At 40.6% G+C, this 27,767-nt stretch overlaps 2 protein-coding genes and 1 long non-coding RNA gene across 12 annotated transcripts; all 3 read left to right on the top strand.

Annotated features, from left to right (window-relative positions):
- Positions 1 to 3: 3 nt before the first annotated feature.
- ppp6r2b (protein phosphatase 6, regulatory subunit 2b) lies at positions 4 to 16,316 on the top strand. Of its 10 annotated transcripts, none has more exons than XM_051073411.1 (26): positions 4 to 1,904; positions 3,496 to 3,566; positions 3,714 to 3,869; positions 3,988 to 4,086; positions 4,399 to 4,609; positions 5,715 to 5,852; positions 5,949 to 6,014; positions 6,128 to 6,240; positions 6,322 to 6,435; positions 6,665 to 6,785; positions 7,118 to 7,279; positions 7,385 to 7,618; positions 7,743 to 7,807; positions 7,897 to 8,012; positions 8,143 to 8,228; positions 8,322 to 8,399; positions 8,494 to 8,591; positions 8,683 to 8,740; positions 9,035 to 9,156; positions 9,232 to 9,407; positions 9,509 to 9,665; positions 10,334 to 10,413; positions 10,635 to 10,845; positions 11,071 to 11,094; positions 11,977 to 12,123; positions 12,850 to 16,316. In XM_051073411.1, the coding sequence occupies exons 3-26, from the start codon at positions 3,742 to 3,744 to the stop codon at positions 12,881 to 12,883; spliced, it is 2,838 nt and encodes a 945-aa protein (XP_050929368.1). In that variant the 5' UTR covers positions 4 to 1,904; positions 3,496 to 3,566; positions 3,714 to 3,741; the 3' UTR covers positions 12,884 to 16,316. The 10 variants fall into 10 exon arrangements, with proteins under 10 accessions (XP_050929368.1, XP_050929367.1, XP_050929371.1 ...); XM_051073410.1 differs by having other exon boundaries at positions 3,711 to 3,869; XM_051073414.1 differs by having other exon boundaries at positions 3,385 to 3,566; positions 4,423 to 4,609.
- Positions 16,317 to 17,121: 805 nt separating this feature from the next.
- LOC108875179 (MOB kinase activator 2) lies at positions 17,122 to 21,232 on the top strand. Its single transcript, XM_018663925.2, has 5 exons — positions 17,122 to 17,505; positions 19,163 to 19,302; positions 19,428 to 19,524; positions 20,157 to 20,281; positions 20,371 to 21,232. The coding sequence occupies exons 1-5, from the start codon at positions 17,423 to 17,425 to the stop codon at positions 20,601 to 20,603; spliced, it is 678 nt and encodes a 225-aa protein (XP_018519441.1). The 5' UTR covers positions 17,122 to 17,422; the 3' UTR covers positions 20,604 to 21,232.
- Positions 21,233 to 22,780: 1,548 nt separating this feature from the next.
- LOC108875190 (uncharacterized) lies at positions 22,781 to 27,148 on the top strand. The gene is made up of 3 exons (XR_001959825.2): positions 22,781 to 23,033; positions 26,134 to 26,324; positions 26,406 to 27,148. It is a non-coding gene; the product is annotated as an uncharacterized LOC108875190 (long non-coding RNA).
- The last annotated feature ends 619 nt before the right edge of the window (positions 27,149 to 27,767 follow it).

Genomic DNA, 27,767 nt, shown 5'->3' with positions numbered 1-27,767 from the left:
GTGCTTAAGCATTCTCGTTAAATTTGCTATTTATTTTCATAATTGTTGAAAAAATAGTATGTTTTTTACACAATGTTTTCAAATTAATCCGAACGTTTTATTATTACAACGATGTGTTGTTTACGTATAATGCCTGTAAGATGTCAGACGTAAAATGTCATTTTGAATTCATTTTAGTGGATCCTTGAGTGGATTCAAAAAATGGTTACTACAAACATTTATTAATTTTGACCATCAGAAATTGCATTTTTATTTAGTTCATTTGAATGGTGTGTGAGAGGGAGCTAGGGACCGTACTAAAATTGGGCTACGCAGTGTGTGTTAAATTCAGATTTCCTCTGTGAGTGTTTGTGTTTTACATTTTTAAATGTGTCCCCAAATATCAGAGTAACTATATGGAGAAGACCAGCATTTATTTGATTTGGGTAAATATGAAAAGTAATAGAGAGCATTAAAATAAGTTTTAATCACAACTATAAAGACAACCACAAAGAAAAAAAATCAGTTGTTACAGCACCCTAACTCTAAGGTGTCACCACCAGTTATTAAGACTGTTAAGACTTGTTGTTCAAACAAGGCCAGAGAAACTGGTTTCTCTTATAGATTGAACTGCGGGTTTTAGATTTTGCCAACAGCACCTTTGTTCAAGGATTAATAATTTTCTGCAGAAATTAAAGTGATAAGAAATACATAATGGTGGAAAGTAAATAAGTACATTACTTTTCTCAAATACAGTTTTCAGGTACTTGTACCCGAGTATTTACTTAAACAACATTTTCATAGCAGGACTTTTGTGGTACTTCTACATCGTGAGATCACTTCTTTTACTTAAAATGCTTCCTCCAGCACCAGCCCACAGAGACCACCCAGCAAACAAATTTCAGTTCAGGGAATGTTTTATGAATGATGCCTGAAGGGTGTGGGAACTTTTGTTGGACCCCTGTAGTGAATATTCATCTACATGCCTAGAAAATTCTTCAAAGGCTGGGGAAAAGTAACCTTCAGCTAATAAATACTGTATTTTTCAACAGTTCTGTTTTCCAGGTCATACATCTCCACAGTGCAGATGCAGATGCACATGGTAAAATAATGAATGTGCAGAGCTGTAACTTGACACAGTCCAGTTCAGGGGCAACAAGGGGGGAACTAGAGTCACTGGACAGGGTTCTCCGTATACCAGGTGATGGACCAGTTACAGCATTTTTTGAGTTATGCTTTTGTTGCAAATAAATATATCGATCATCAACATGGGTCCCTGGGCTTTTAGCGAAAATCTGAAGTCAGTAAGAGAACGACGGTCCCTAAACCCTTGTCGCACAGTCAGGTGTCCACAGCCAGAGACCATTGCAATTTCTTTTAATAGTGAAATAATTTGGTTTAAATCAGTTTTGTACCTTTATTGCATTATTTTCCAGAATTTGAAATTAGAAGTGGTTTACTCTCTCGTATGGAGGGGTATATTGTTTGATATATGAATGTGAACATTAAATTTTAGTGCAGTAGTAGTTGCAGTTATCACCCAGCTCTTGACAGCAATTTTTAGGGAAACAACAGATAAATACGATATCCGTCTATGTTTACACAGTTGATGGACAGCCGAACTTTTGATTACGTTTTAGGTATCCGCCATTTTGATTTCCAAATCTGACAGATTTTTTGTTGTTGTTGCCTGCCTGCTGAAGTACAAATTGGACAGTGTCAACACAGTGCTCCTCCGCAGGCCAACCGCCGTGTAACGGCAGTGTAGCGTTCAGTGACACTGCAACTGGGAAAGGGTAGTATCTCTAAGCTAACAACGCAGTTATGAATAGCCAGCCATGGGCCTCCGGGTGACCTGACAACCAAAGTCGCCGAGTCGCCGTTTTCAGCTTGCAGATGACGACTGATGAAATGATGGAGAAAAGGTAACAGTCGCCTGTCTTTTGGGAGAGAAAAAAACCCCAAACGTGTAACCTCACGTAAAGCCAGTGACTCGCTGTCAAGTGGTCGCGAGACGGTAACGTTAGGTCTGAATCAGGAGGACATCGTCCTACCTAGCTCGGCAGCCGTGATAAATAACTGACCCGTGTTAGCTTTCCATCTAAACATCGTCTGCCACCGGGACTGTACTGAAATACTTTGGTAACGTTAGCAACATGAGTGAGACATTGCTAGCGGGCCGGTTTACGATCTGCATGCAAGGTAAGTGAAAGACACCGTCGTTAAGCGGTGGAAAGGCACTGACAGAGGTCGGTAACATGAGATGGGCTAACTTAACGTGAAGTTACGATAACTATATGGATAAGCTAATTAACTCTAATTCACATTAATGTGACGGTTATAACTAATATCCGTTCAAAGCTAACAGTAATCGCCACCAGCTGATGTGAGGACGACAGAGAGGCCTGTCTTAAAGCAGACCATGGTTGTGCTGTTGTGTGAAATATAAAATCCAAATCTAGCTGTGAGGAAAGATTGAATTCCTGAAGTTGATTGTCTGAGCTCTAAAACATAAGTGTGTTTAGCGTTGCCGTGTTTACTGAAGAGATGGGTACACAAGGGCAGAATACCCTGAGATCGTTTATGTTATGCAATTAACTTTAACGGTGTAGAGAAATGAATAACTTATGTCCAAGCCTCTTTTACACTATAAAACGACATATTACCCACTTGCTCTAGTGTGTGACTGCTGACTTTGGGGTATCCGAGATCATGCGGGGTCTTATCTACAATTTAGACAAACACATGCTGGATCAGTGGCATGCTCACTATGCGAATCAACTGTTAAAGCAAATGGTCAAATGGCTAATAATTTTAGAAGATAAGATTTATTAAGATGGATTCTGAACTGTATGTGTGGTTTGATGTGGTTCAGGGGGATGTAAATAGATGGTCTCTCCCTGAAAGCCATTGTTAAGCGACAGTACCTGCTTGCCCACCACAGTGGTCACTTGTCATCATCACCACGCCTAATCTCAAGTTTGCACTTCGTAGTTACACATGTCAGCTATTGCAATACTCAGTAGCCCTGCTCACTGGCTGACACGGTTGTTGTTGTTGTTGTTGTTGTTGTTTTTGTTTTTACAAGCATTACACACATATCACACACTTACACTAAGAGTCTTTCTGCAGTAGATTAGTTTTGTTTGTCATTCTTACTTCAGTCATTATTTGCTGGTATATGAGAGGCAAGTCTCAAAACAAGCTGGGTAATGTCAATTCACAGATGTGCAGCACTAATTCAATTACAGATGCACTGCTTCCTGCTCTTTCCAGAGAGCAGTGGAAGCCCAGCCTCTGTACTTATGCTGACTTTAACTGTTCTTCTGGCTCTAATGAGGACAGGGCAAATCATCTTGGAAATGATTCTGTAACATTTGTTCTTTGTTTTTGTCTCAATACCAGGTTGAGGACACACTCTCCTGTCTTTGTGTGTGGTGTGTGGTATTAGCATGAGTGAAGTGGCTGTGTTTGTGTCTTCATTGTGTGAATTTGCTGCTGCTGTTTGATGTCCAGGCTTTGCAGTGTCAACAAGGCAAATGGCTGTTTAGCAAAATCTGACTGAGGGTACTGCTCCTTGTCCAAAAGTAAGAGCATACATACATATGATATATTGTATCACAAAATGAATTGATCTGCACACATTTTAAAAATGGTGTCATTCATTAACTTGTACATGTATGCTACTCGGTTGAGATACTGATCTCTATGCCACATCCTCTTTCGGTCAGCAGCTAAGTGTATGTGCCGGTGACGTCAGCCATGTTTTGGAAGTTTGACTTGCACACGTCTTCTCATCTGGAGGCTTTACTGGACAAGGAGGATGTCACGCTCTCTGAGCTCATGGATGAGGAAGATGTGCTGCAGGAGTGCAAGGCTCAGAACAGGAGGTCTGTTTATTGTCAGCTTTAGCATATTAGCAGCACATTAATATAATTGTGTTTCAGTTTCCAGTAATTCCTGCTGGTGCTAACTTGTGTGTCGTTTTTCATCATTATGGTTTTGTAGACTTCTCCTGTTCTTGTGCCAGGACCAGTGCATGCAGGAGCTGGTCACTATGATTACTACAGAGCCCCCTGCTGGTGTAGAGGAGACTAAGCGCTTCAAGTAGGTGCTGTTGTGAAGAATATGCTGATGTAGTCAGAATACTGTATCCAGGAAAAAATGTGTCTTGCTGGTGCTGCAAGTCAGCTCAGATTTGCAAAAAATGTGTTTGATCCAATTATCTAACCAATACCACTAATAATGCATTGAAAAAACTTAGCAAAACTATATAATTGCCTGTTTGATAATCAACCTGTGAATGTCAGCACAGTCATGTTTCAGAAAATGTTTTTATTCCAGTATACTTTAGCACACTCAGTGTACTAGGGTAGAAAATGAGATATTGATTTTGTTTCTGCTTCATTTTACTGCCAGGTGTGTTTTCTTCATTTATTACAGATATCCAAATATAGCATGTGAGCTGTTGACATGTGATGTGGGAGTGATCAATGATAAGCTGGGTAATGAGGAGCCTCTGCTGGAAACTCTGTATGCCTTCCTCGAGCAGCCGTCCCCACTTAACCCCCTCCTGGCATCTTTCTTTAGCAAGACAATTGGAAACCTCATCACACGAAAGACTGAGCAGGTAACACACACACTCACACAGGTAAATCAGAGGGCAGACTCAGAGAGGAGGACAGCTGTGTTTTTGTGTTGTCGTGATTTACTTCAGAAAGTCTGAGGGGTGCTTATAGCACGATAATGGAAGCTGATTACTCTGGGAATTACTCTCAAGCAAGATGGCTGTTGAGTTTTGTTTCTCTTGAAATGCCAACATGCAGATGTTCCAAGATTCAAAGCAGCAACTGATAGCGCTAGGGTCTGAGGATGTCAAGATCAGCTGGCCTGGCCATTTCAAGTTTGTTGATCCAGAGCAACATATCTTAAAAACTCTCCCAAAAGCTGTGACATACATTATGGATTTTCATGTTCAAGGAGGAATGATTTGTACCAATTCTGATTACTCCCTGACCTTGACAGTCACTTTTGGTGTGTAACACTTCACTCACTGGTCTTGGTAACAAACAACAAAAACAAAATCTCATACCTACATTTGTTTGTATGGTGATATTAAAATTTAAAATTTTATGTGAAAATGCTTTGGATGTAATATTTTGGAACTGTTTACATAGCTGACACTAATATCATTTTGTGTAAGAATGTAATGTTGGCAGAAGCTATAGTTTGAGAATATATGTGCGGACCTTGGTTTAGCTAATGCATTTTTCAGACTTATCATTACTAAGTGGCCCTATGAAACTTTCAGTGAGGCACCTCTGAGGACACCTACCTTACCACAGGCAGCCGCATGATACACCTGCTGGTAATGAGCTGATTGACACTTTCACTGGTGACAGGTTTAAAAGGCTCAACCCTGCAGGCACAGTAATTGATTATTTCACACTGAAGACTGAGTAACTGAAATGTCTGTGCTGTATATAGAAACTTGCAGAGCAGAATTAAAAGAGCATTCTAACTCATTTGTACTTGCATGTGGACAGGTTTTGAAAAATCTGCCTTTATACGGACATGTCTTTCCAGAGCAATATCCCATGTACGATAATATTCTTTCTGTCTACAAAATAATCCCAATGACAAATGCTGAAAATGAGGTTACATGTCCTTTTTGTGTGGACGTCAGTTTTCAGTTTTTTTATTTTGTGATACAGTGTTTCCTCTGTTTTGTTTAGGTGCTTAATTTCCTGCGACGGAAGGAGGGATTCCTTTCCTTGGTACTGAAGCATATTGATACATCAGCCATGATGGATGTGCTCCTACGACTCATCAGCTGTGTGGAGCCACCCCCTCTTCGACTGGAGACTCTTACTGTATGAGAGAAGTCGACCCAAATTCATGCTTTTACACATTATACGCTGATACTGTGTGAAGCTATAATGTAAGATTGTGATGATTTTTCTCAACAGTGGCTGAATGAAGAGAAGCTGGCCCAGAGACTCATAGAGCTCATTCACCCTGAGAGAGATGAAGAGGTAGGATGGTATTTCAGTATTTCTATATAAAATATACTATCACCAGCACTCAGAGGCTTGTGAATAGACAGACTGAATGTCCATGTTTGTTTGTTTTTTTTTTTCTCTTGCAGAGGCAGTCCAATGCATCTCAGACGTTGTGTGACATAATTCGTCTGAGCAGAGACCAGGCCAATCAGCTCCAAGAGATTTCACAACCTGACCCTTTGCTTACTGTGCTGGAGTCGTAAGTCAGACAGATGAGCACACACACATTTACACTCTTCTTAAGGATGTGGAGAAGACAATATACTCCATGTTTTTACAGGCAGGAGAGTGTGGAGCAGTTGTTACAGAATATGTTCTCAGGGGAAAGGACTGAGAGCTGTATCGTCAATGGGATTCAAGTACTTCTCACATTGCTGGAAATCAGGAGACCTGTGTGAGTGAGAAACCCGAAAGCAATTTTAACCTAAGTGTAAACAACGCTATCCAATTCTTCTTTATTAGGATCACAAATGTCATTTTTTGTTTGATACCTGACCTCATTTCTTTTTATAAAATTGTCTCTAGGTGAAGTTGGTCGTGTCTCTCTTGTTTGACCATTTATTAAACATTCTGTTCATCCATTCTCTGTTTGATTTTATGTGTTTGATCTGTGTTTATGACAGGGTGGATGGTGTAATGGATGCTCAGGGATTTGAGAGAAGTTACACTGTTAATAGCAGCATTTTGTTGGCCATCGAACCACATCTGAGACACTTCCACCAGCTGCTTCTGGAGCCACCCAAGGTACATTAACACGAATATCCTGCATATACATAGTTGTTTCAATATTTTTATTTTTTCATTTTGTTTTAACATAAAATGTCAAAGTTAAGTGTGTATAATGGATAATCTTAAATCATCTTTGATCCAGTTGGCTTGTTAGGTAATTACTTGCCATGTGCAAGAGGACACAACTTAGCAAGTTGTTAATGCAGCTTTATTTCTAGGTCTGCATAAAGGGAGTTCACAGTGTCAGCAATGCAACTTATAATAATAAAAAATTGTAACAATGAAACCTTACGACACCTTAAGTGTGGCCTATAATATTAGTAATATAATAATATTATTATGTTTAGCGAAATCCTATGCTGACTACTCTGGGTGTGCTGGATGAACCACTGGGGAACACACGTCTGCACGTAGCCAGACTAGTCGCTTCTCTGCTGTATACCAGCTCTGCTAGCCATGCAGTCGTAGCACAGGAACTCTGCAGACTCAACACAATGGACCTGCTTCTGGTGAGATGAGCAGACCTGCTGCCATTTTTCAAACTTTAAAAGTACAAAGTTTAGAATGGGGAAAATTGCTAAATGTCCCTTTGGAAAATATATGCTTTTTTTCAGGACTTGTTTTTCAAGTACACATGGAACAACTTCTTGCACCTCCAAGTGGAGCTTTGTGTTGCTGCCATCCTGCGGCCCTGTGCCCATGAAATGAGACTTCAGCCTGGCTTGGGATCCCAGGATAAATTCAAGCCTCATCAGGATGCATCACAAGAGCAGACTTTGACTGAAACCCCAACTTCTGAACCTTCAATCACCCCTGAAAACTCTGCGCATAATTTAATGGTGACTCATGTAGGTGTCTCTGTATGTGTCCAAAGCAGGAGGCTTATGTGGTATTTGATCTACTGGATGGGCCACTTTGGTGGCTCTCACTCAATTAAAACAGCTGATTGGCTCTATGTTTTTCTCTCACAAGTTGTTTCAGCACTGCCACCTTGTCCAGAGAATTCTAGAGGCTTGGGAAGAGAATGATAAAATACAGTAAGGACCTGTGGTATGATGACTTTTTTTCTGTTTTGGTATTAGGCAAAAATATGTGTTACACTAAAGTGTGTTACGACTGTTTTCAGATCAGAAGGTGGTATGAGAAGAGGGTACATGGGACATCTGACCAGGATTGCCAATACGGTCGTGCACAACCTGGAGAAGGGCCCAGTCCACACACAGATTAGTAGCCTCATCACAGGTGTGTGTGTGTGTGTAGACATTAAATCTGAAACTGATTTATACATCCAAGAAATTATTAAAAAAAGAAGAAATGCTGGAGCATTGCTTTTGTAATGTTGTTCTGTGTTATTCTTGTGTTTTGGGTGTAGAGTTGCCAGAGGACTACAGAGGGCGCTGGGAAACCTTTGTGGACCAAACGCTGTCAGAGACCAATAGGAAGAACACCATAGACCTGGTAAACACATACACATTTGCAGTATACAGTAGCTGCTTGTAATTATACTTGAAACTTTAAATGTTGCATTTGTTGTTGTGTCTTCCTGTTTAGGTTGGGACGGGAAACCCCCGTCCTTCCTCAGAGGATGACATGGAGAGCCCCTTTCCTAAAGAACTGACACTGCAGCAGGTACACATACATAAGCACACACATACACAAAAACACTGAAGGCTTCAATTATGAGCTATAGTAAGCTAATCCAACTTCGTGATGTTTGTTTCAGGCCTTTTCAGACTACCAGATTCAGCAAATGACTGCTAACTTTGTGGATCAGTTTGGCTTCAATGATGAGGAGTTTACCGATCATGATGACAGCATTGGGTAGATCAACTGATATTCTTCTCTTTCCTCTCTGTGTGTCACTGTAATATGATCACTGTGTGTTGGAGTGATTTTTCTGCTGTTATTGCAGGGCAACATTTGACCGAATTGCAGAGATTAATATCAACATTGATGCAGGCCAGGACAGTGTGAGTTTATTTACATTCTTCATGCAAGTTTATTCACAATTTTTTCTATGATGTTTTATTTTTGCAAGTTTTAAGGCTGTAAATGTCTTTGGATTTATGATTTTTATAGTCACCAGTGAGCAGACACAAAAACAACTTAACAAATACACAGTCACAGTAATTTGATTCAATGCGGAGTAAAATATTGACTGATTCAAGTTTAAGATTTAGCATTCATCTTAGCATTTGTTGTACAGCAAACTGATGCACATTACTAAACTTTGCACATTTAAGTTATCCACCTGTTTCTTGCAGGCAAACACGGCTGTGTTTGAGGCTTGTGCCAAGGAGAGGATTCAGCCCTTTGATGATGATGAAGAGGACATCTGGGAGGAGAAAGAAATCAACTATGCAACACAAACCAAGTCTCGGAACAGGTAGACAGACGAGCAACAACGCAGATGATCTCTACATTTCAATTAAGCATACTAAAATGTTTTGTTTGCTTCAAGGTTTGGTGGGTCACAGTCCTCCCAGAGTCATGCAGCCAGTAAGGACTGTGATAGGACAGCGATTTCTGGCACTGAGGTTTCTGACACAGCAGCAGACTCTAATTCAGAAGAAGGAGAAGAGCCCAAAGATATCCTGGATCCATTCTCAAGCCAGGGCCAGACTGAGGCAACAAAGAGTGAGATATGTTACATCACATAGTAATGTGTAATTGTTTTGCTCTATATCCCCAAACAGGTGCCTCATGCTGAGTGTATATGGCACTGTGTTCATTTGCAGGCACCGGCTGGATAGCAGACTTTGGGGAGGTGAACTCGAAAGCACCGGCAGCAGGAGGGGGCTTTGCAGCGTGGGACACTCCAGTCTCCCAGCCAGCTGCCACAGATGCAGAGGAGAAAGGGTGGGCCAAGTTCACCGACTTCCAGCCTTTCTGTTGGTGAGTCTGGGTGTGGTCTAAATATGTGGAGCCACTGAGAAAATGCCTTAACTCAAGCATCTTAAAGGTTTATTTTGATTTAACAGTTGTGAAATAGCCTGCTACTAATAAGTTTGCGGTGCTCTTCCAGTTATTATAAAAATACATACTGAGACATAATTAAGAAATTATGATGAACTAAATAGTGGCATAATAGTTTTGCTACCACAAAACCCCTAGTCTTAAGTTGAAGAACTCGGTTTGAATATGTGTGGAACTGGTGTTTTCCATGGTATGTTTTTCCATGAGAGCGCACAGACAATTGATAATAGAACTTTCTTACCTGACAGAATGCCCTGCCCTACTTATACCTATGTTTATAGGAGTAGGAGTCCATTCTGAGAGATATGTCTCACATGACAGAATGCACTACCTGACTTACAGCTACATTTTTAGTATGTTGTAGTCCATGCTGATAAATATCTCTGACCTGACAGAATGCGCTGGCTACTGGCTACTGGCTACTTTCTTCACCCAACTGGACATTGTATGCACTTGTTGAAAACCCTGTACTCCTATGTACAGTCAATCATAGACACTAAATATGAGAAAAATTGACCTGTAAATTTAAGAAACTGTGTGTGGATAGTGCTTTGGCAGGTTTTCTTACTTGCGTTGTATATTCCCAGCTCTGAAACAGGCCCTAGATGCAGTTCTCCTGTGGACTCTGAGCTCAGCGGATCAGATAACACCAAACCAAACCAGAACCGTAAGTTGCTGAAGCATGGCTATTGGCAAAAAATGGTAAAATGAAAATGTAATTTCAAAGCCCCCAATTTCCACCTTTGGTGTATATGCATGTATGTATGCATAACTGCATAGGCATGACATGAATAGAAAGGGTGCTTATTGTTCCTTTTAAAAGACTTGACTTTGAAGCAAACATACACTCATGGAAAGGTCAGATGATTTCTTCTTCACTCTGTGCAGCATGTGTGTGGAGTGTGTGCGTGGCGAGAAAAGCTCCACTGGTTGCATCAGACAGCTCTTCCTCCAGCAGCTCTGACAGCGATGAGGAGGAAGGCAAGACAGAGTCTACATCCAGTGAGACAGTCACAACAGAGACCATCACCACTGGAGCTGGCAAGGAGACCATCCGGCTCACGGTCGACGCAAAAAATGAGAGAGCAGTCTTCACCAGGTACACATGCTCCTACACAAATGAAGGGTGGCAGCTCTGTCTGATTGGTGTAATGTGTCCTCCCTCTCCTACTGTACTTTGAAGTGCTTTGTATAGAGCCCTCTTTTCCCTTTCCCCTCCAAACTTTTTCCCCCCACACAGTTTTACTTCCACCTTCTCTGTTTTTCTTCTGATATCGTCGTCCTCCTGTCTGTTCCCTTCTGTCTCATCTCCCCTTGACTCCAGAGTTTTCAGACCAGCAGTCAGACGGTATGTTGTGCTTGAGGTCTTTCACTCTGGAGTGTGGAATGCTTTCCTGAAGTTGTATAAAGGATTTAAAATGCCATCAGAAGCACAGATGTGCCATGTTTTTGTTTGCTTGTATTATTTAATAGGATGTAGAGTAACAATCCTTCCCTTGTCCCATAATTCAGGCCAAGTCTAATTCATAAAAAAATGCACTAACCCACAACTGGTGACTTATAGAGGACCTGCAGGTCTCCATACAAGGGTCATCTCATATCCTCAACATGACCCTGGTGTATTCCAAAACACCACTCGTCCAGCATGAAACAGTCCACTCAGCATTTTAAAAAAATCTAATGGTAGTTTGTTAACTTTTGCAATTACACCAAAAACTGAGAGCAGTTTATGACCACTCACTGTGGTCATATAATATGGTTAATTCTTGTCTTAGTCCTAATATTGACATGGCTCAAGTTGATTTATTTTCTCTCAGAGCAGCCACACTACTAACAGTTTGTCAAATAGCATGCTATGAACAAAAAGTTGCCACCAATCCAACATATCAACATTCTAACAAATCAACACATTAGCAAGTTACTAACAAACAGTGCAAGCATGCTACAATTAAACAGACCCAACTCAGAATTTTTGAGTAACTACCTTTTAAAACAAACCTTACAAACTTACCCAACTTGGTCAGTCACAAGCTGCTACGTGTTGGCAGTGCCAGAATGGTGGATATACAGGTTACTGTGCACACTGGACATGGACTGAGCTGAAAGCAGACAACAGTGGTGAAATTCAGCCAGCAGCAGCCAATAGCATCTGCACTTAGGCTCTATGATTTCAGTTCAGGTGACATTTCCCTGGCTATTGTTCCACTTTGCTTATTTGTGCTTTTTGCAGCGACGCGGTTAAGGTGCCAACAGAGGGGCTCGCCATAAAAGACAAAGGAAAAGGCTGTGAGAAAGAAAGTGAAAAAGGAAAGAAACATGGAGACTGTCCCAGCCCAACTACTGCCAGTCCATCTAACCAGTCGACTGCTGTCACACAGTAAGTGTGTGTCTGTGTGAATACATGTTTATATACAGCTGAATAAAGTAGGTGTAGCATCACCACACAAAACAAACTCTCAAACTCATAACATGCCAAATTAATTGCTGATACCTGAGCAGCAACATTGCACAGGTTGTAAAGAGACTCCCAATTTAGTTAAGAGTCCTGTTACAAGACTTCTAAAGAGCTTTCTCACAGCTCAAATGCATTTGTAACGCATAATTTAGTTACACTCCAGTACTGTATGTGCATGCTATTGGCAGTGAGTACATTCAGTCGGTTTGACCATGAAGTTGTTCTGCAAAGTCAAATCATTGTTTTACAATTAACACTTGGAATAATAATGTAAACATTTGTTTTCACTGTATATTTCACTACTTGCCATAGAGATGACTAGCCACACAGAGGGAAATATTTTTTGCTGTTTCCTGTCTTTGCCGTCATTTTGTGGGATGCCCAGACTTGAGGCTACTGCAACCACCCCAACACAAACAGTTTATTGAGAACTTTGTATTGATGTTTAAAAAAATATGTTTATTTGCTGATATGTTGCTGCACAGTTCCTCAAATGTAGTTTTTCAGTGCTTTGAGGGATACAAACCAGATTCCACTGACATCCTTTGTATTTGAGTGATGCCAGAAGTCTTGATGGCAGATATCTCATCACTGAAAACCAGACAATCCTAAAACAATCTGAATTTCTGTCCTTTTTTTATCTTACAGAGAGACACAGGCTTCTGCTAATGGACCGGCCTAATGATCTGATACAGGGACACACACACACACACACACAAACACACAAACACACATATACTCGCTTATCTCCTGTCCATTCAACACACAGCCATGCCACCTTTGCTTCCTGTTAGCAGCTCTTCAATGCCCTTGTTGTGTGTCTGTAGAATGGGAGACCCTCAGTGTCAAACAACCCTTAACAGTATGTATGTTGGATGCCACAAATCTACACATGGGCTATTGATGTCTCTCCTGCACATCATGACGTAATGAAATCTGATCGGCTTCAAAGGAAAATGTGTGTGTGTTTTTAAAGAACGTTTCATCATGCCAGACCCCTTTAGACAAATAGTGTTGCATACAAACTATTTCTAGTTGTAATTTTCCCAATGACCATGGGAAAGTAAAACACTCTCAGCTGCTGTGATGAGCAGAGGTGACACAGAGTCAGCTGCAGCACTTTAATCTTAAAACACACACATAAGTCTGAAATTTTGAATCCTTTAATCCTTTAATAAATTCAGCATCGGAATTTCATATTGTTTGAGCATGTCTGCTCTCTGGGTGTGAAATCACAGCCCAGTGAATTTTTTTCTAGCAGAGCATTTGACTGTTTACACTTTTAGTAAAGAAAATTGTAATCAAATAATCAGCCAAGATTGCAAAAACCAAGATGCTTGCAAAGCTAGCTTCCATTTTGTCTTCAGCATTTTAGTGTACATGCCAGGCAGACAATTTACTAGTGCAAATGTGTGAGTGCTAATACCCCCCACCCCATTCATGCAATCTGAACATTTCTCAGTACAGATAAGATTTCTTTGCTCTCATTTTGTTGATTTGGGAGCATCATGTGTCACTTCCTCCTCAAACCTCTGACAGATTCACGTAGTTTAGAGGTGTGTGTATGTTGTTGTCTCCATGTGTGTAGACGTGTATGTGTGTGTGTGTGTGTGTGTGTGTGTGTATTTGAGCTCTGTCCAAGGTACAGAGTGCATTCTCAGGTTAAGGGAGAGGTATGCAGATACAAAGAAAGCACACCTGTGTAACACACGCACACACACACACACACAGTGGCATACACATGTATACACAACTATACATATACACACAAAAAAAATCCCCACAAGACACAGTGATGTGCACATACCAATTCATATCACCCTCAGAGCTGTTTAAATGTAATATTGTGAAATTTGAACCTGTATTAGGTTGTGGCTATTCTTGGTAATATGTAAGCGTAATATAAATGTAAACAGTATATATAAACATTATATCTATTTTTGGAATAAATCCAATGTACGGAAAGGCGGTTGTTTTGCAGGTTACAACGTGTGTATTGTATGTGTGTGTTGTACTGTTGAAATGAGGCAATAATGATGTCTGTGTTTCGGTTAATAGCCCAGCATCAGTTCCTGTTCCTCTGCTTATATGCTTCCTACATGGAGGTTTGGAAGTGTGCATGAATGTGAGTCTGTGGTTCCGTTTCCGTTTCCGTTTACTTAAAAGATAATTCTGGTTTATTATGACTTAAATCTTTTTTTTAACAGTCATTGGTTTTAAACAAATTAACCAATCTTTGTCCTGTCCTTTATAAATATTCATCACAGTTTAGTCCCAATATACTGCGTCAACCTTTTACCTTTTTATCTTATAGTTTGAGTACACATACATACTTTTCCTGTGTAATGAGGCATATACCAAACATTGCCTAATTTCAGCTTTTTCAATTGAGATGGACGTTTTTCATTATTTTCAGTACAGTCTACGGGTTAATGCTGGAAAAAAAAAAAAAAAAAAAAAAACAGATTAAAGGTGTCCTGTAGGGTTTTCTTGTAAATAAACAAAAGTTAGTTATGTTTACATTCACTGTTCTGATTGTTTGTGTCCTTGAACTCTTAACAAATGCGTTGAATGCGTTTCTGCTCAAAAAAGAAAAAAAAAAAATTGCACAGCAGATATTTTAAATTCAGCATTGTTTATATTCATGTTTACTTGTTGTCTTCTCCTCGTTGCTTGTTTAAAACCCATCAGATTGTCTGACCATTCATCTCTGTTGCCCCACCAGGCTTCGTAGTATTAAGATCTAATCATAACCAAGAGAAATTATGGTTGAAATTACAAAAAAAAAAAAAAGACCGAAGTTGTAATAAACCAAAATTATCCTTTAAGTTTGCGTGTGCCAGTCATGCTTTACTTTATCTTTCTCCTAGTCTCTCTCTTTCTCAGGGCAGGAGTTAACTTTAATTGCATATATGCCTATTGAACGATTTACATAGATTGTTGTATTTATTTTAAAAGCACTTTTTCAAGAAGCACTTTTTGGTTTGTATTTGGTGGTGCCAAGTGCCACCGTATTGTTCCCTACTCAGAGAGGTGGGAATGTTTGACTTGAACGAGTGAATCATGTAGATACTTTAGATACACTTTTTTTTTTTTTCTTCAATGCTTTCTGCCAAAGTGTGTCTTCCCACCAGTACACAACTGGGTTTCATATCTGTGAAGTAGCCTCCTTTCTTGCAATGGTCTTACAGGTCTAGATTTATCTAAAGCAATCTTTGTTTGATCCCTCCCTAGTGTTTTTTTTTTCTTTCGAAGTCATGCGATGGAGTTATCAGCATTAGGAGGAGATGCTACATGTATTTAAAAAAGAAAAAGGAAAAAATATCACAGCCATTTTTGCTTTTATCTGTTCAGTGCTTTGAGCTGTTTGAAGTTGAACTGTACAGAGAGTTAGCATTGGTTTAAGTCTGGGTTGGAAAAGAGAAAAAAAAACAGGGCTGTTTTTTGTCAGGGTTGTGTACAGGGTCAGAACATGTCATCCCCGTCTTTCATCAAACCTAAGCACTGCGTCTGACCCTTACCTTACTGTTGTGGTGTGTGTGTGTGTGTGTGTGTGTGTGTGTGTGTGTTTCTGTTTCTGTCACTTTGAGAGTGTGGTGTGGTGTGTGCGTGTGCGCAGTGTCTCGCTACGGGTATGGTGTGATGTTATGCATAATGGCATGAGGTACAATACGGTCATCTTTAAGTGCCATTAAGTTTGCACATTAGCCTCATTCACCTCACTGGGAATGTGCTGTATTGAACAGTGTGTGCCCAGAACTTTAATTGAGAGACAGTGGGTGTTAAGTTTTTACTTCATCCCATTGTCTGTTACTCACACTGAGGCCATTTCGAAGTTTAAATCTTTCTCACATTATAGCTTATTACATTTGTGTGTGTGTGTGTGTGTGTGTGTGTGTGTGTGTGTGTGTGCGTGCGTGTGTATGTATGTGGGGGATGTGGTGTGAAAGACAGCTGTGTTGTAAAATGCCTTTTTTTTTTTTTTGTAAAATGGACTGATGCTGGTGGGTTTTTTTTGTTTGTTTTTTCATTTAGAGAGTAACGTGTCTGTTATCTGTCGTCAATTTAGCTTGTACATTCAGATATGAACCTAATAAATGTCAGACAAAGACGAAGCACGATCCTGTGATTGTCTTGAACACACACACACACACACACACACACACACACCACACTCACAGAGTACAAACACAGAGACAGGACATGGTCTTTGGTACATGTTTACCTTAGGGGCAGGTGAGCCTTTGGATTAAGTTGCTTCTAGTCCTCACTCTAGGTCTCCTGCACATGTGAGCCACACTCACAATCGACGCTACACCCTCACACTCCATCTCCCCTGCTGCAAACATAAACCTGCCTGTCCCATAGATCTTACTGTGCTGCAGGCAGAGGTGAAATGGGTTCATGCGACAGTGGGGGGAGGAGCTGAAGACCCCTCTTTTGTTTTCATACACTTCTCATATTCTCAACACTTCTCAGCCCGGAGCCCTATCTGTCTATATATTGTTGCCCTCTTCGTTCTGGGTGCGTGTTTTCATTCCTTGGCTCAGATACGCCATCTATGTCATCGCATTCCTCTGTAGTTTATGAGGAATACTGATACTGAACACACCTGCTGCTGCGCTGCCTCCTTTCTTTACTTTTGTTGTTCTCCTCCCTCCTTTTCATCTCTTTATATGTACACAGAGGAAAACCACCTTTTAGTTTGTCATCTGCACCTGCCTGCTACCTCTGTAGGGAGTGCATACATGTGGAGAAGTGTGTATGTGTTTGTGTGTGTATGCAGAGGGTGGAAAGGGGGAAGAAGGCGGAGTTGTGTTTTGTACTTTAATGGGTTGTGGTGAAACCTGCCTGTCCGCTTGGAGCTGAGAGGAGGAGCCTGTGGGGTGTGGGACTCCAGACAAAGGAGACATATACACACTGACACTGGATCAGTGGAGCGAAAGGAGAGGCAGACAGCTGGGGAGCTTCACTTTCAGCACAGGAGACAATCCTCAACTCCTGGACTACTTTTGTGTGTGTGTTTTGGAAAACTTTGGGGTGGAAAAAAAGGGGGGCGGGGGGGGCCTTGTGTGAATGTGTTTGTCAGCTGCATGGATCCGTTTGTGAGCTGAGAAATGTTCGTGCTGCCATATGCTGCCTGTAGTGTGTAGAAGTGAGCATGTTTGGGATGGAAAAGTGGGGCTGGCACGACCCACAGCTCTGGTCTTAGCTTTACGCCATGGGGGGTTGCCATAGTTACCCCTCAGCTACGGAGGCGGACGGCAAGACTCTTCAGCCCTCTGACATCAGCAGTGAAAAACTGTAAGTTGTATTTATTTTCCTTTAACTCTCAACATCATGTTTCAGTTCCCTGCCTGGATATAAGCTCAGTATTTTGCATTTGCTTTTCCATCTTTATGTAGTAACCTTTATATACTGCTGTAGTCTGACAGATCAGTCTGACAAATTCATCTAAAAAAGAAAGCTGTAGTTATGGATTGTGTGGAAGAAACATGACTACAAAGCTGGCTGCACATGGTTTACTGAGGAATGTTCTCCAGATAAGAGTGTGTGTATGTGTGTGTGTTACATATTTGTCTGATGGCATCAGTGAAGGTGGATTCCTCTAACAGTGGGAACACATGTAAAGAAGTAGTTTGAACTAAGACTACGTCAAAGCAGGTTTTATCAGTTACTATGCAAATGTTTGCTCTGGGATGAATCTTTTTTGAACCAGCTGGGGCGTACTGACAAGGGCTGTTTATCTCACCCTCACGGCAAAGGTAAAGGTAAACACACAGGCTGGGAGCAGGAGAGCAGGGTCACAGGAGGAGTATGTTTACACACAAACACAACATTACAAGTAGCCCCGGGTTCATTGTGTTTGTGTGCTGACAACTGGTAGCCAAGAGGCGGTAACCGAGCTAATACCACTGAGCTGGAGCAGAGCAGGATGTTAACAAAAGAAGTTCCTGTGGACATTAGAGAAGTTCGTCATGGTTAGGGTTTGCACTACTGTACCTGTATACACTTAATGTTTACATTCCTCTCTACTCGTCCTCCCTCTCTACCTCCTCTGACCTTTACTTTTAGACAAAGACCTGCTGTTTAAGCCATTAAACTAATTCTCCCTGCCCTGTCCTTGCATGCACACACACACATATTCACACCAGGGGGGAGTGAAACCCCACAGAGAGCACAGTGTTTCCCTTATCACAGTGGGCAAGGTCACACTGAGTCAACTCTCAGCTGCTGTGTGGGTTGACATCTAAAAACCGAGCCTGGCAGCTGCCTGACTCCACTACACTTTGAAATGTTCAATGTTAAATCCAGTGCAGCGTCTTTACTCTGTCTGCTTAAATGTTTTAGAGCATACTACCTGTGTCAAAGTGCCCTTCCTGTTTTGCATGAAGTCAAATTGTGCTGCCAAGTTTGACTTTCCAGTACACACTGGCATTTGCAAACATCAGTCATTTCCTCCGCTCACTCTCTATATTTATCACAAGTTCCCAAACCGCCAGTCCTGTGTTACTGATTATAAAGCACCACCTTTAGCTTATCAGTAAGTATATGAACTGATGAAAGAAAGTGAGTTTTGGTAAAGCCAGCAGGCCTCAGCTCTGTTGCCTAATGTCAGACCTTTTGGTTATTTGCTTTGCAGCAATGACCACTGCAGCAGTGGGCTTCATTAACAGTAATTACTCTGGCTCTGAATTGACTGCCTTCATTACATAAACTGCTGGTTTATTGGACGTTCAGGTCTGCAGTTACGGCAGTGTTTGCGTGTGTGTGTGTGTGTGCTGGCTACAGAGGGCAAGACAGATGAGAGCATCACAGACTGTAAAACGTGTTATCTACTGAGTGCAGCAGGATTAATTAATCCACTGACCTATCGATTGTTTTACACAGCAATATTTTCTGTCTCTCTGTCTTTCCCTCTCTGCCTCCTGCTTCATTAACTCTGTACTGTCCTCCCAAGGGGAATTAATAACAATAATCTGGAGGAGCGCCCATATCTGCAGCAGCAGTACGCGTGCCAGCAGATCACACACACAGACATGATCACCCTCACAGCTCTGCCGCCAGGCGTCGACAAGGCTGAGTGGCTTGCCAGCAACAGTGAGTGGACCACATTAAACTTGTGTTTCCTCTTTCCTCTGGTCCTTATCCTCCCACACACACTGCCAAAAGACAGAAATAGGAATAAATACAAGATGTAATTTTCCTCTATCGATTTCTTTCAGCGGTGGCATTTTTCAAGCATATAAACCTGTTCTCCAGTGCGCTGTCTGAGTTCTGCACTCCCAGCACCTGCCCAACTGCGTGTGGACCTGGCAACACGTAAGTTATTGAGAGTTATAGTGCACATTCTTAAAGGGTATGTTTGCCCAGATCACAAGGGAAAAATCTTTTTTCTATCTTTCTCCTAGTGGTATTCTGTCAAGCAGTTTAATTTGCCAAGCTCCATCTACAGACCCGCAGTAAACAATATAAAGAAATGGTTTCAATATAAAATGCTGACAGAGTGGGCTGTGGATGATCCTGAATAAACCAGAGTGATGTTTTTGGAAAGAAATGCTGCTGTTGAGTGCTTCTTATATCAGTTTTTGAAACTATGGACAGCAAAAATAAAATCTATTCAATCCAAGGCAATGCAGTGTAATCATTGCAGGACTTTTGAGGAGCCTGTGAAGGTGTCAAAGCCCTTATGACCTGGGTGAACTGACTCTTTAACAGGGATCAATTAATTGTTATACATTTCATAGACACTTCTGCTTTTACATAACAAAGGCTTTGTTATATTGTTAAGCGTCTTTGAGTGTCTTGAAAAGCACTATAGAAATTTGATTTATTATTATTATTAAGGGGTTGTAACCATCAAAGAGTGTTATTATGTTGAGAAGTAGTAAATCAAAGTTTACTATTAAAGGTAGCCAGTTAGTTTTGATGACCCTGTGTGTTGGTGTTGTCAGGGTTTATGTCTGGACTGACGACCATGGAAGGAAGCTGAAGTGCTCTGCTCCGCTTTACTTCGACTATGCCATGTCATACATTCAGGACCTACTCACTGATGAAGACGTGTTCCCCACAAAAGCAGGTAAATGCAAATATATCATCTATGTTAGATTAGTCCACATCATATTCCATTTGCAGCGTTAAAGCCATTATCTCTTCCCTCTTTCCCAGGTTCGGTGTTTCCAACAGGCTTTGTCTTTCTGGTCCAGAAAGTTTTTTTGCTGTTGTTTAGGACCCTGGCTCACATTTACTGGTCTCACTACAGAGAGACACTTGCCCTGGGGCTGCACGCACACCTCAACACACTCTTCTCGCACCTCACACTTTTCTGTCGGCAGCACTCGCTGCTGGAGCCCGAAGACACCGAGCCACTGCAGGACCTCATCACCGCTCTGGGACAGTAAGGCTGAACCTAAAGAGCAAACACACACGCATTTTAATCACACATTTATTTACTTGTTATAGCTGTTTATAAAGCTATAGTGCGTCTCACCACTCTGGGCCAAAGTTCATCGTACTTAACTGTATGGATTTTTTTTTAAAGGTCTGGAAATTGTAACATGGGGGGGGGGCGCAGCATGTGGGAAAATGACTGAGTCTGTTCTGCTTTAAAAAGCAGCGATTCAGGCCAGACCAGAGTATCTGGCTCCTCTTGTATATAGTTGTTATTGTGATACTGTGTGAAATTGTAATATTGCATGTTAGTGTATTTAAATATAATGGTGCATTATTACATTTTGATAAGGTCAAGATCTTCAAAGTCATTCATGTCTTCTTCATAGGCTTAACACAGTAATGAAAACCACTGAAATGTCTCCTGGTGTCTTTTCCTGTGAGACTCACAGACAATTTACAGTTAATAGAAACAATGTGCCATACTTACATTTTGAACATTTGGAAAAACTTATGATGGTGGTGTGTGGACAGAAACGTGATAACATTGTCATGACTGCAACTGTACTGACTGACTCAGCTTATCTCTGCATCTTTATGTATGATTCTGCACTCTGTAATAAACATGTATGACAGACAATTTTCTCAGTGTGGTAGGATATATATATATATCCATATATATATATATATATATATATGTTTGTGTGTATATATATATATATATATATATATATATATATATATATATATATATATAAATAAGATTCCATGCTTTCTCAATGATCTAGAAATATATTTTTTAAACAATAAATAGATTACTACATTTAAAAGATCGTTGGAAGACTGGGGAAACTTGAATTTGCATAATTTTTAATGTTTTCCAAAACTGGTAAACCTTGGTCTTTGACATTTTAATTCACTTTTTTTTATCAGTCTACATTTGGGCACTGTGTTTAGGATCCTGCAGCTACATCTTGTTCTTATCTTAATCCTAAAAATAACCACTGGTACAGTAATATCAACATGTCTTTGGTTTGACAACAGCACCACCTGCTGCCAGCACAGGAACCCAACATGTATCTCATTTTTATCCACACCCTCAGCCATGATATACTGCAGTCTGTAAATGGTTGTTTTGCTGGCTGCAGCATATTAGACTTGTGATAAAGCACTGGCTTTGCTAAACAAAGATGAGAAAGTACTTAACCCATAGTCATTACTTTCCATTACACATTTCAATGTCTGAGAGTGAAGCCAAAAGAATAGAAAATATGCTACTTGTCACAATATGGAACTGCACTGTGTATCCTCACAGAATTAAAGTTGAAGGCTCTCTCCCTCCTTTTACTTCTGCATCCACTGTAACAGTAAAACTCTGCTGGGTTGCAGGGAGGTCTAGTGATATTAGAGGAACTCTCTTACGTGTCAGATCCAACTTTAGCTTTTAGCTTTTAGCAGACCAAGCAAGATAATCTGACTCCTCCCTTGTCCCCCTTCCAAAAGCCCCCCAATTATGGGAACTGTAGTTCCAAATCTTAGGAGTTCATGTTGTTCATAGTGTAAAAGACAAATAAAATAGAATTCACTGCAGTTGCCAGGGGGCACATATGCCAGGCAGACTTTAGACTCATTTAATCTGAAACCCTGAAAATGATAAATTAGAAATATTAGATTTTTTTTAAATTAATGATTCCAGTATTCCAGATTTTTTTTAAATTAATGATTCCAGTATTGTTTGGTAATTTTGCTTTCACAATTTTGGGCATGTAACCCCATATGTAATCCTTAACTGTGCTGCCCAAAAACAGCTAGCTAAGGCCTTATTAGCCTCTGTGGGTGGAGCTGCAGGAAGCAGCACCAATGGCTTACTATCAATGAACGTTTGTTATCAATAATGTGATTGATAGAACTAAGCCATATAAATTTGCTATTACTACAAAAGAATAAAATTAAAAAGTGCAACAATTACAAAGCAAACTAAAATAAAATCTAAATGTTTTTAAGTTTTGCCGGTTATTTATTCATCTACAGTAAATTATACTTGTCTCCATACTGTATGTTTATCTTTTGACATTATTGCTTAAAATTTTTAGTAAGTGACTAAAACTAAGTTTAAAATTGTTGTAAAATGTAATCTTTCAAAATCTTTCAAATCTTTTAAAGTTTGACGAGGCACCCAACATTTCTATAGGGGGAACGTTTTGGTTTTTACAACCCACCGTATGCGCATGCGCCTTGACTATAAAGCTGACGTCAGACGCCGAGATTGGCACACCGTGGCGAGTTCGGCACGGTGGCGGAGGCGTCACGGCGGGGTCGAAATTTAAAATCCCGGGGGCTTGACGGCGAAACTGCCATTGTCTGCAAACGTTTCTGAAAGTTAAGAGACACCGGCACGATCACTTCCAATAACAGGAGCAGCTCGGAGCTCATTCAGAAAGGTAAGATATGCCTCTAATTTACCCGCGAGTTAGCGTGGCGTTAATGTCACTGCCGGCAGGTGTCAGGCTCGGAAAGCTTGTAACTTCTCGTGTTTGTTTAGAGTAAGATGTTTAACTTCACTGCCCTGTGGGAATGCAAGCTTTTGCAGCATGTTACGTCCTGATTTTATTAAGCGCCCATATTTAAATACAAATTCACTGGTTTTAGACAATAAAAAGTCTGAGTGGTGTGTGGTCCCTCAGGGGGACATGGGATTAATCTCCAATGCTGTTAACCTTTATTAGTTATGAACAGATTAAATTCAGAGAGAGATGATGCTTTTGTGGGCCTGTTTCAGTTGTTCAAGCGCAATTTGACAGGCCTTAAGCGTAAGATCATAAACTGCTTTGTTTGATTTGCCTACTTATTTATTTATTTATTTATTTATGTATTTATTATAGGTGAATATAACCTGAAAGGGTTTATTGGTTAATATATTCAATCATGTTATTAATCTCGCAACTATGTAACAGCTGAGGCAATCAAACAAGAGGCCTACACAGGTGGGATTGAGTACAGCTGCTGCATTGTAATCCACCTGAGCATTTGTGCAAAAAAAGTATGTCTACTAAAGTGCTTTGTCTGACAACATTATGCATAGGATTCCTACAGAGCAGCCCTTTTATTAAAAGAGTAAAACCCTTTTGAACCAGAAACATCATTATATATCACTACCAGACTCAACTAACAAACATCTATTTTCCCAAGCATAATGCAGATTTGCTGGATAACCACTGCCTCAATCTTTTAGTTTGTGTTATGATGTAATTTAAAAAAAAGTAGGCCTACCACACAGTTACACAAACTAACTGATCAGACTGTGGTATTTAAGCAACTCTGTTCTGTGAAGTAAAATGTTTGTGTCAAGAGTTCATTTACAGAGCATTATGTACCACCTAAACTTTGTTAGTTGTGTAGTTGCTGTTGATATAAAACAAATAATTGCCAGTTCCATAAGTGGGGTTGTTTTACCTGATTCCATTATTCCATGTTCAGATGGTGTAGGTTGATATAGATTCATTGGAAAATGTTGATACCAAATTTTATATTCATTGTACTGTACACATAATTGGATTTTGAAGTTAAAGGCTGTCTTGTTCTGACAAATTTAATTCCAACTGGAGACCCAAGTAAAACCTTGAGTTCAAGAAGGTCTGGCGTTGTTCAGTTTTGTGTCTGTATTTATATGCACGACATTGGGAGGCCTCCCAGCAGTGAAGTGTTACGCAGCTAGGGTACGGTCTCACCAGCTGCTGATGAGATGCACTGTGTCAACTGACACAAGATAAACTGGGCAGTTTCACACATACATGGAATTGTCCTTTTTATTTGCTTGGTTGATGGTTACCGGACAGTAGTGCATTTAGGCTCTCTGGGAGGGAGTAAACCTGGCAGAAAGACAACACGGATAGGAATCGATGAAACTTCTAGACACTCGATTTGGGTATATTTCTTTAATTTTCAATCTACTGGTGATGAGGTTGACAGCAATAATGGCTATGAAAACCAAACTTATGTGTCAGGTGTATCAATTTGTCGCCATGCTTTACAATTTGGTCTTACTCAGTGAACTGATACTGACATACTTGAACTAGAAAATTAATATTGTGAGCTAAATTCTAGAGAAGGTGTTGGTGTTGTCGTGGGGCAGGCAGAGGATAGAATTGGAACTCCTAGATTTTGTTTGTAATTGGAGACAGATTCTGCAGGGAGAGCACTTGTGGTAAATGAAATACTGGTATTGTTAAGGTGGGAGGAGATATTTACAGGAGACAGCTCTAGTGTTAACCCTCCCGTTGCCCTTCGTATTCCGTATACTTTTTTTTCTTACTATTATTCAAAAACAAAAGATAACTGCTTCAGAATCACAAATGTCATGCACAACAAGTCCTACTACCACACACACACACACACACACACACACACACACACACACACACACACACCCACCCCTTTGTCATTTAGATACTGAAAACCTTGTACTCAACTATATAGTGTTTGATTATTTTGTCTTTTTATTTGACCAATTTGCATATCATTGTCTTTCTACAGGTCCAAGACATGTGGCTGGTAACCTGCGAAGATGACGAAGTGGGATTTGATTTGAATGCCAAATTAGGAAACTGCTCCCTTTGCAGCTGTGACAACCGCAGCAGTTGAATGTTGGAAAGCTGCATGATGAGAAAAGGAAACCTGGGGCAAAATGTAGTGGGATTGTTGGATGTGTAGCTAAATGAGGGTTGGTGTAGAGAGAGAGGAACTTTAGGCAGGCTGCAGATTTGGGAGCTAATGGGGAACTTTGTTTAGATAGCTGGGTTATAGCAGTTTCCTGTGTAGCAAATCGGGACACTAGATTAAGCTTTGTCCTGAATGAATCTTCAAGCCAGCCAGTCATGGTGTGACGCATGTCAGTCAGATTGTTGATTCTGGAAAGCTACAGATGATCAGATGATGGGCAACACAGGCACCTGTTAGCTGATGTTGGAAAGGTGTGTGTGTGTGTGGGAGTTTCAGATGCTGTCAAACCATCCAGCATGTAGCTCAGATGTGTCAAATCCTGCTTGGTCATCTTAGCAGGTTGCCAGCTGTGTGTTTTGGGTCTATAGACATGTTGAATTGCAAACTAGTCAAACAAAAGGTGAAGGTTTTGGTCATTCAAGTGACAAACCTAGATGTACTGAGCCTAAGGGCATCTAGATTCAGGAGCTAGGTAACGTCACATGTAAAACCAGCTATATTGTAATCTTAAGTATTTGGCCCAGCATGACCCAGGGAAAGGACATTAGGGAGTTTTCTCAAAAATAAGTGAATTCCCGACATCAAAATCCCAAACAAAAAGGTCAGCTGTGGCACTCACACACTCTTATTCAGTTCTGACAATTCAGCCCTGTCTCAAGGGTCCTATCAGTTTCATTCAGATACCAATTGGTACCAATCTTTGAAGTAAGCTCCCTAATACAAGATTTAATACTTGTGCTTAAAAGGCTGGCCTTACTTAGGCATTGTTAGATAAATTACAGGAACAAGAATGTTGCTCATTGTAATGTTTTGGATGAATAGTTGGAGGATGCCCAACCCCATATGGTGATGAAGGTTGCAGTCAGTTCAGCAGTTTACTGTGATCCAAGAAAAGTCCGTGAGGGAAGCCATGACCCAGGGAAGTTCTCCTGGACTGGAAGAAGAGGAAGACTAGGCTGTACCAAACCCTCCTTGATGGTGATGCGCCTGTGCTACGTGATTGATGGCTTTAGGTGTGTTTTCTCAGATATATTATCCACTTCTTTGTATTCCTTGGTTGCTTTATACTAATTAATTGTATTTTTGTGTGTCAGATATCCAACCTTCAGGAAGCTTTGATTGTGGTGGCCTCACCTAAGCTCACCAAACCCTGCACACTGCCTTAACCTCCTAACCGCCAGCCCCCACAAGTCTGCAAACCTCTCTCCAAAGTGTCATGCCAACATTGCACAACTCAGCTGACTAAACACAAACTACGGCCATTAATGAAAATTTTTAACCAGACAAGGTGCATCTTCTTGGAAACCAAGTCCTGCAAACTTTTGCATAAACTATGTACCACCTAACCAGCAACAGATGCATCCACCCACATCCCTCAAATTGCTTAATTCTTCACTGCCAGCAGACTCGGCACCCCTCGACGCAACACAAACTGGACACCCACCTGCGGGGAAAATGCAACCACAACATAATGGGGAGGACATTCTGTAACCATATTTCTGATGATGATTCTCCTGAAGTGGGTATTTGTGTACTATGACTCCATTTTAAATCTGTATTAGTATCTGAAGGACATGTACACTAATGTGTTGGACATCAAGTAAAATCATTGCTCATTTCCTAATTTGTTTGGTATGTCTTGTTCATGCTTTTAGTTATCATGCTAACAACAAAACACAACACTGGTATGCTCAGACAGGCTTTGTGAAATGCACAGTAGTTAAACAAACATGGACAATTTGCTGAGTTTCCAGTCTTCATGAGGAAATGTTATTTAGGTGATTATCTGCATCATTAATGATGTCACTTAATCTGTGAAATATTTTTCTCAACAGTTCTTTAGTCCTGTATGCTGAGAAGCTCAAATGACAGGGATGAAATAATGGGTAGAGTGTACAATGCTGGGAGCGAGTCATCGTTTGTCTTGAAAAAATATATAACTTTCAGGATCTAATTTTTCAAATCAGAATCACTTAGGGTGATGTCTTATGTCATTTGGAGCGAATTTCTTTTTTAGGTAATTTCTTTGAAAAAGTTGACACCGCCGTTTTTGGTGACTGCGACAGGCAGGCGGGTCATGGTTTGGAGTCAAAAAATGTCAAAATTTCAGCTCCAACTTTTTCACCTCAAAGTCACTCAGGGGCATGTTTTATGCCATTTGGAGTGGTTGGAGTGGATTTGGACAGGTTTTTGGTGAATTCTTTGAAAAAGACACTGCTGTTTTTGGTGACTGCGACAGGCGGCGGGTCATGGTTTGGAGTCAAAAAATGTCAAAATTTCAGCTCCAACTTTTTCACCTCAAAGTCACTCAGGGGCATGTTTTATGCCATTTGGATTTGGAGTGGATTTGGACAGGTTTTTGGTGAATTCTTTGAAAAAGTTGACACCGCCGTTTTTGGTGACTGCGACAGGCGGCGGGTCATGGTTTGGAGTCAAAAAATGTCAAAATTTCAGCT

This window comes from Lates calcarifer, linkage group LG10 (genome assembly GCF_001640805.2).
Source record: "Lates calcarifer isolate ASB-BC8 linkage group LG10, TLL_Latcal_v3, whole genome shotgun sequence".
Lineage (NCBI taxonomy): Eukaryota > Metazoa > Chordata > Actinopteri > Centropomidae > Lates > Lates calcarifer.
This window is presented reverse-complemented; position numbering and strand designations above follow the sequence as displayed.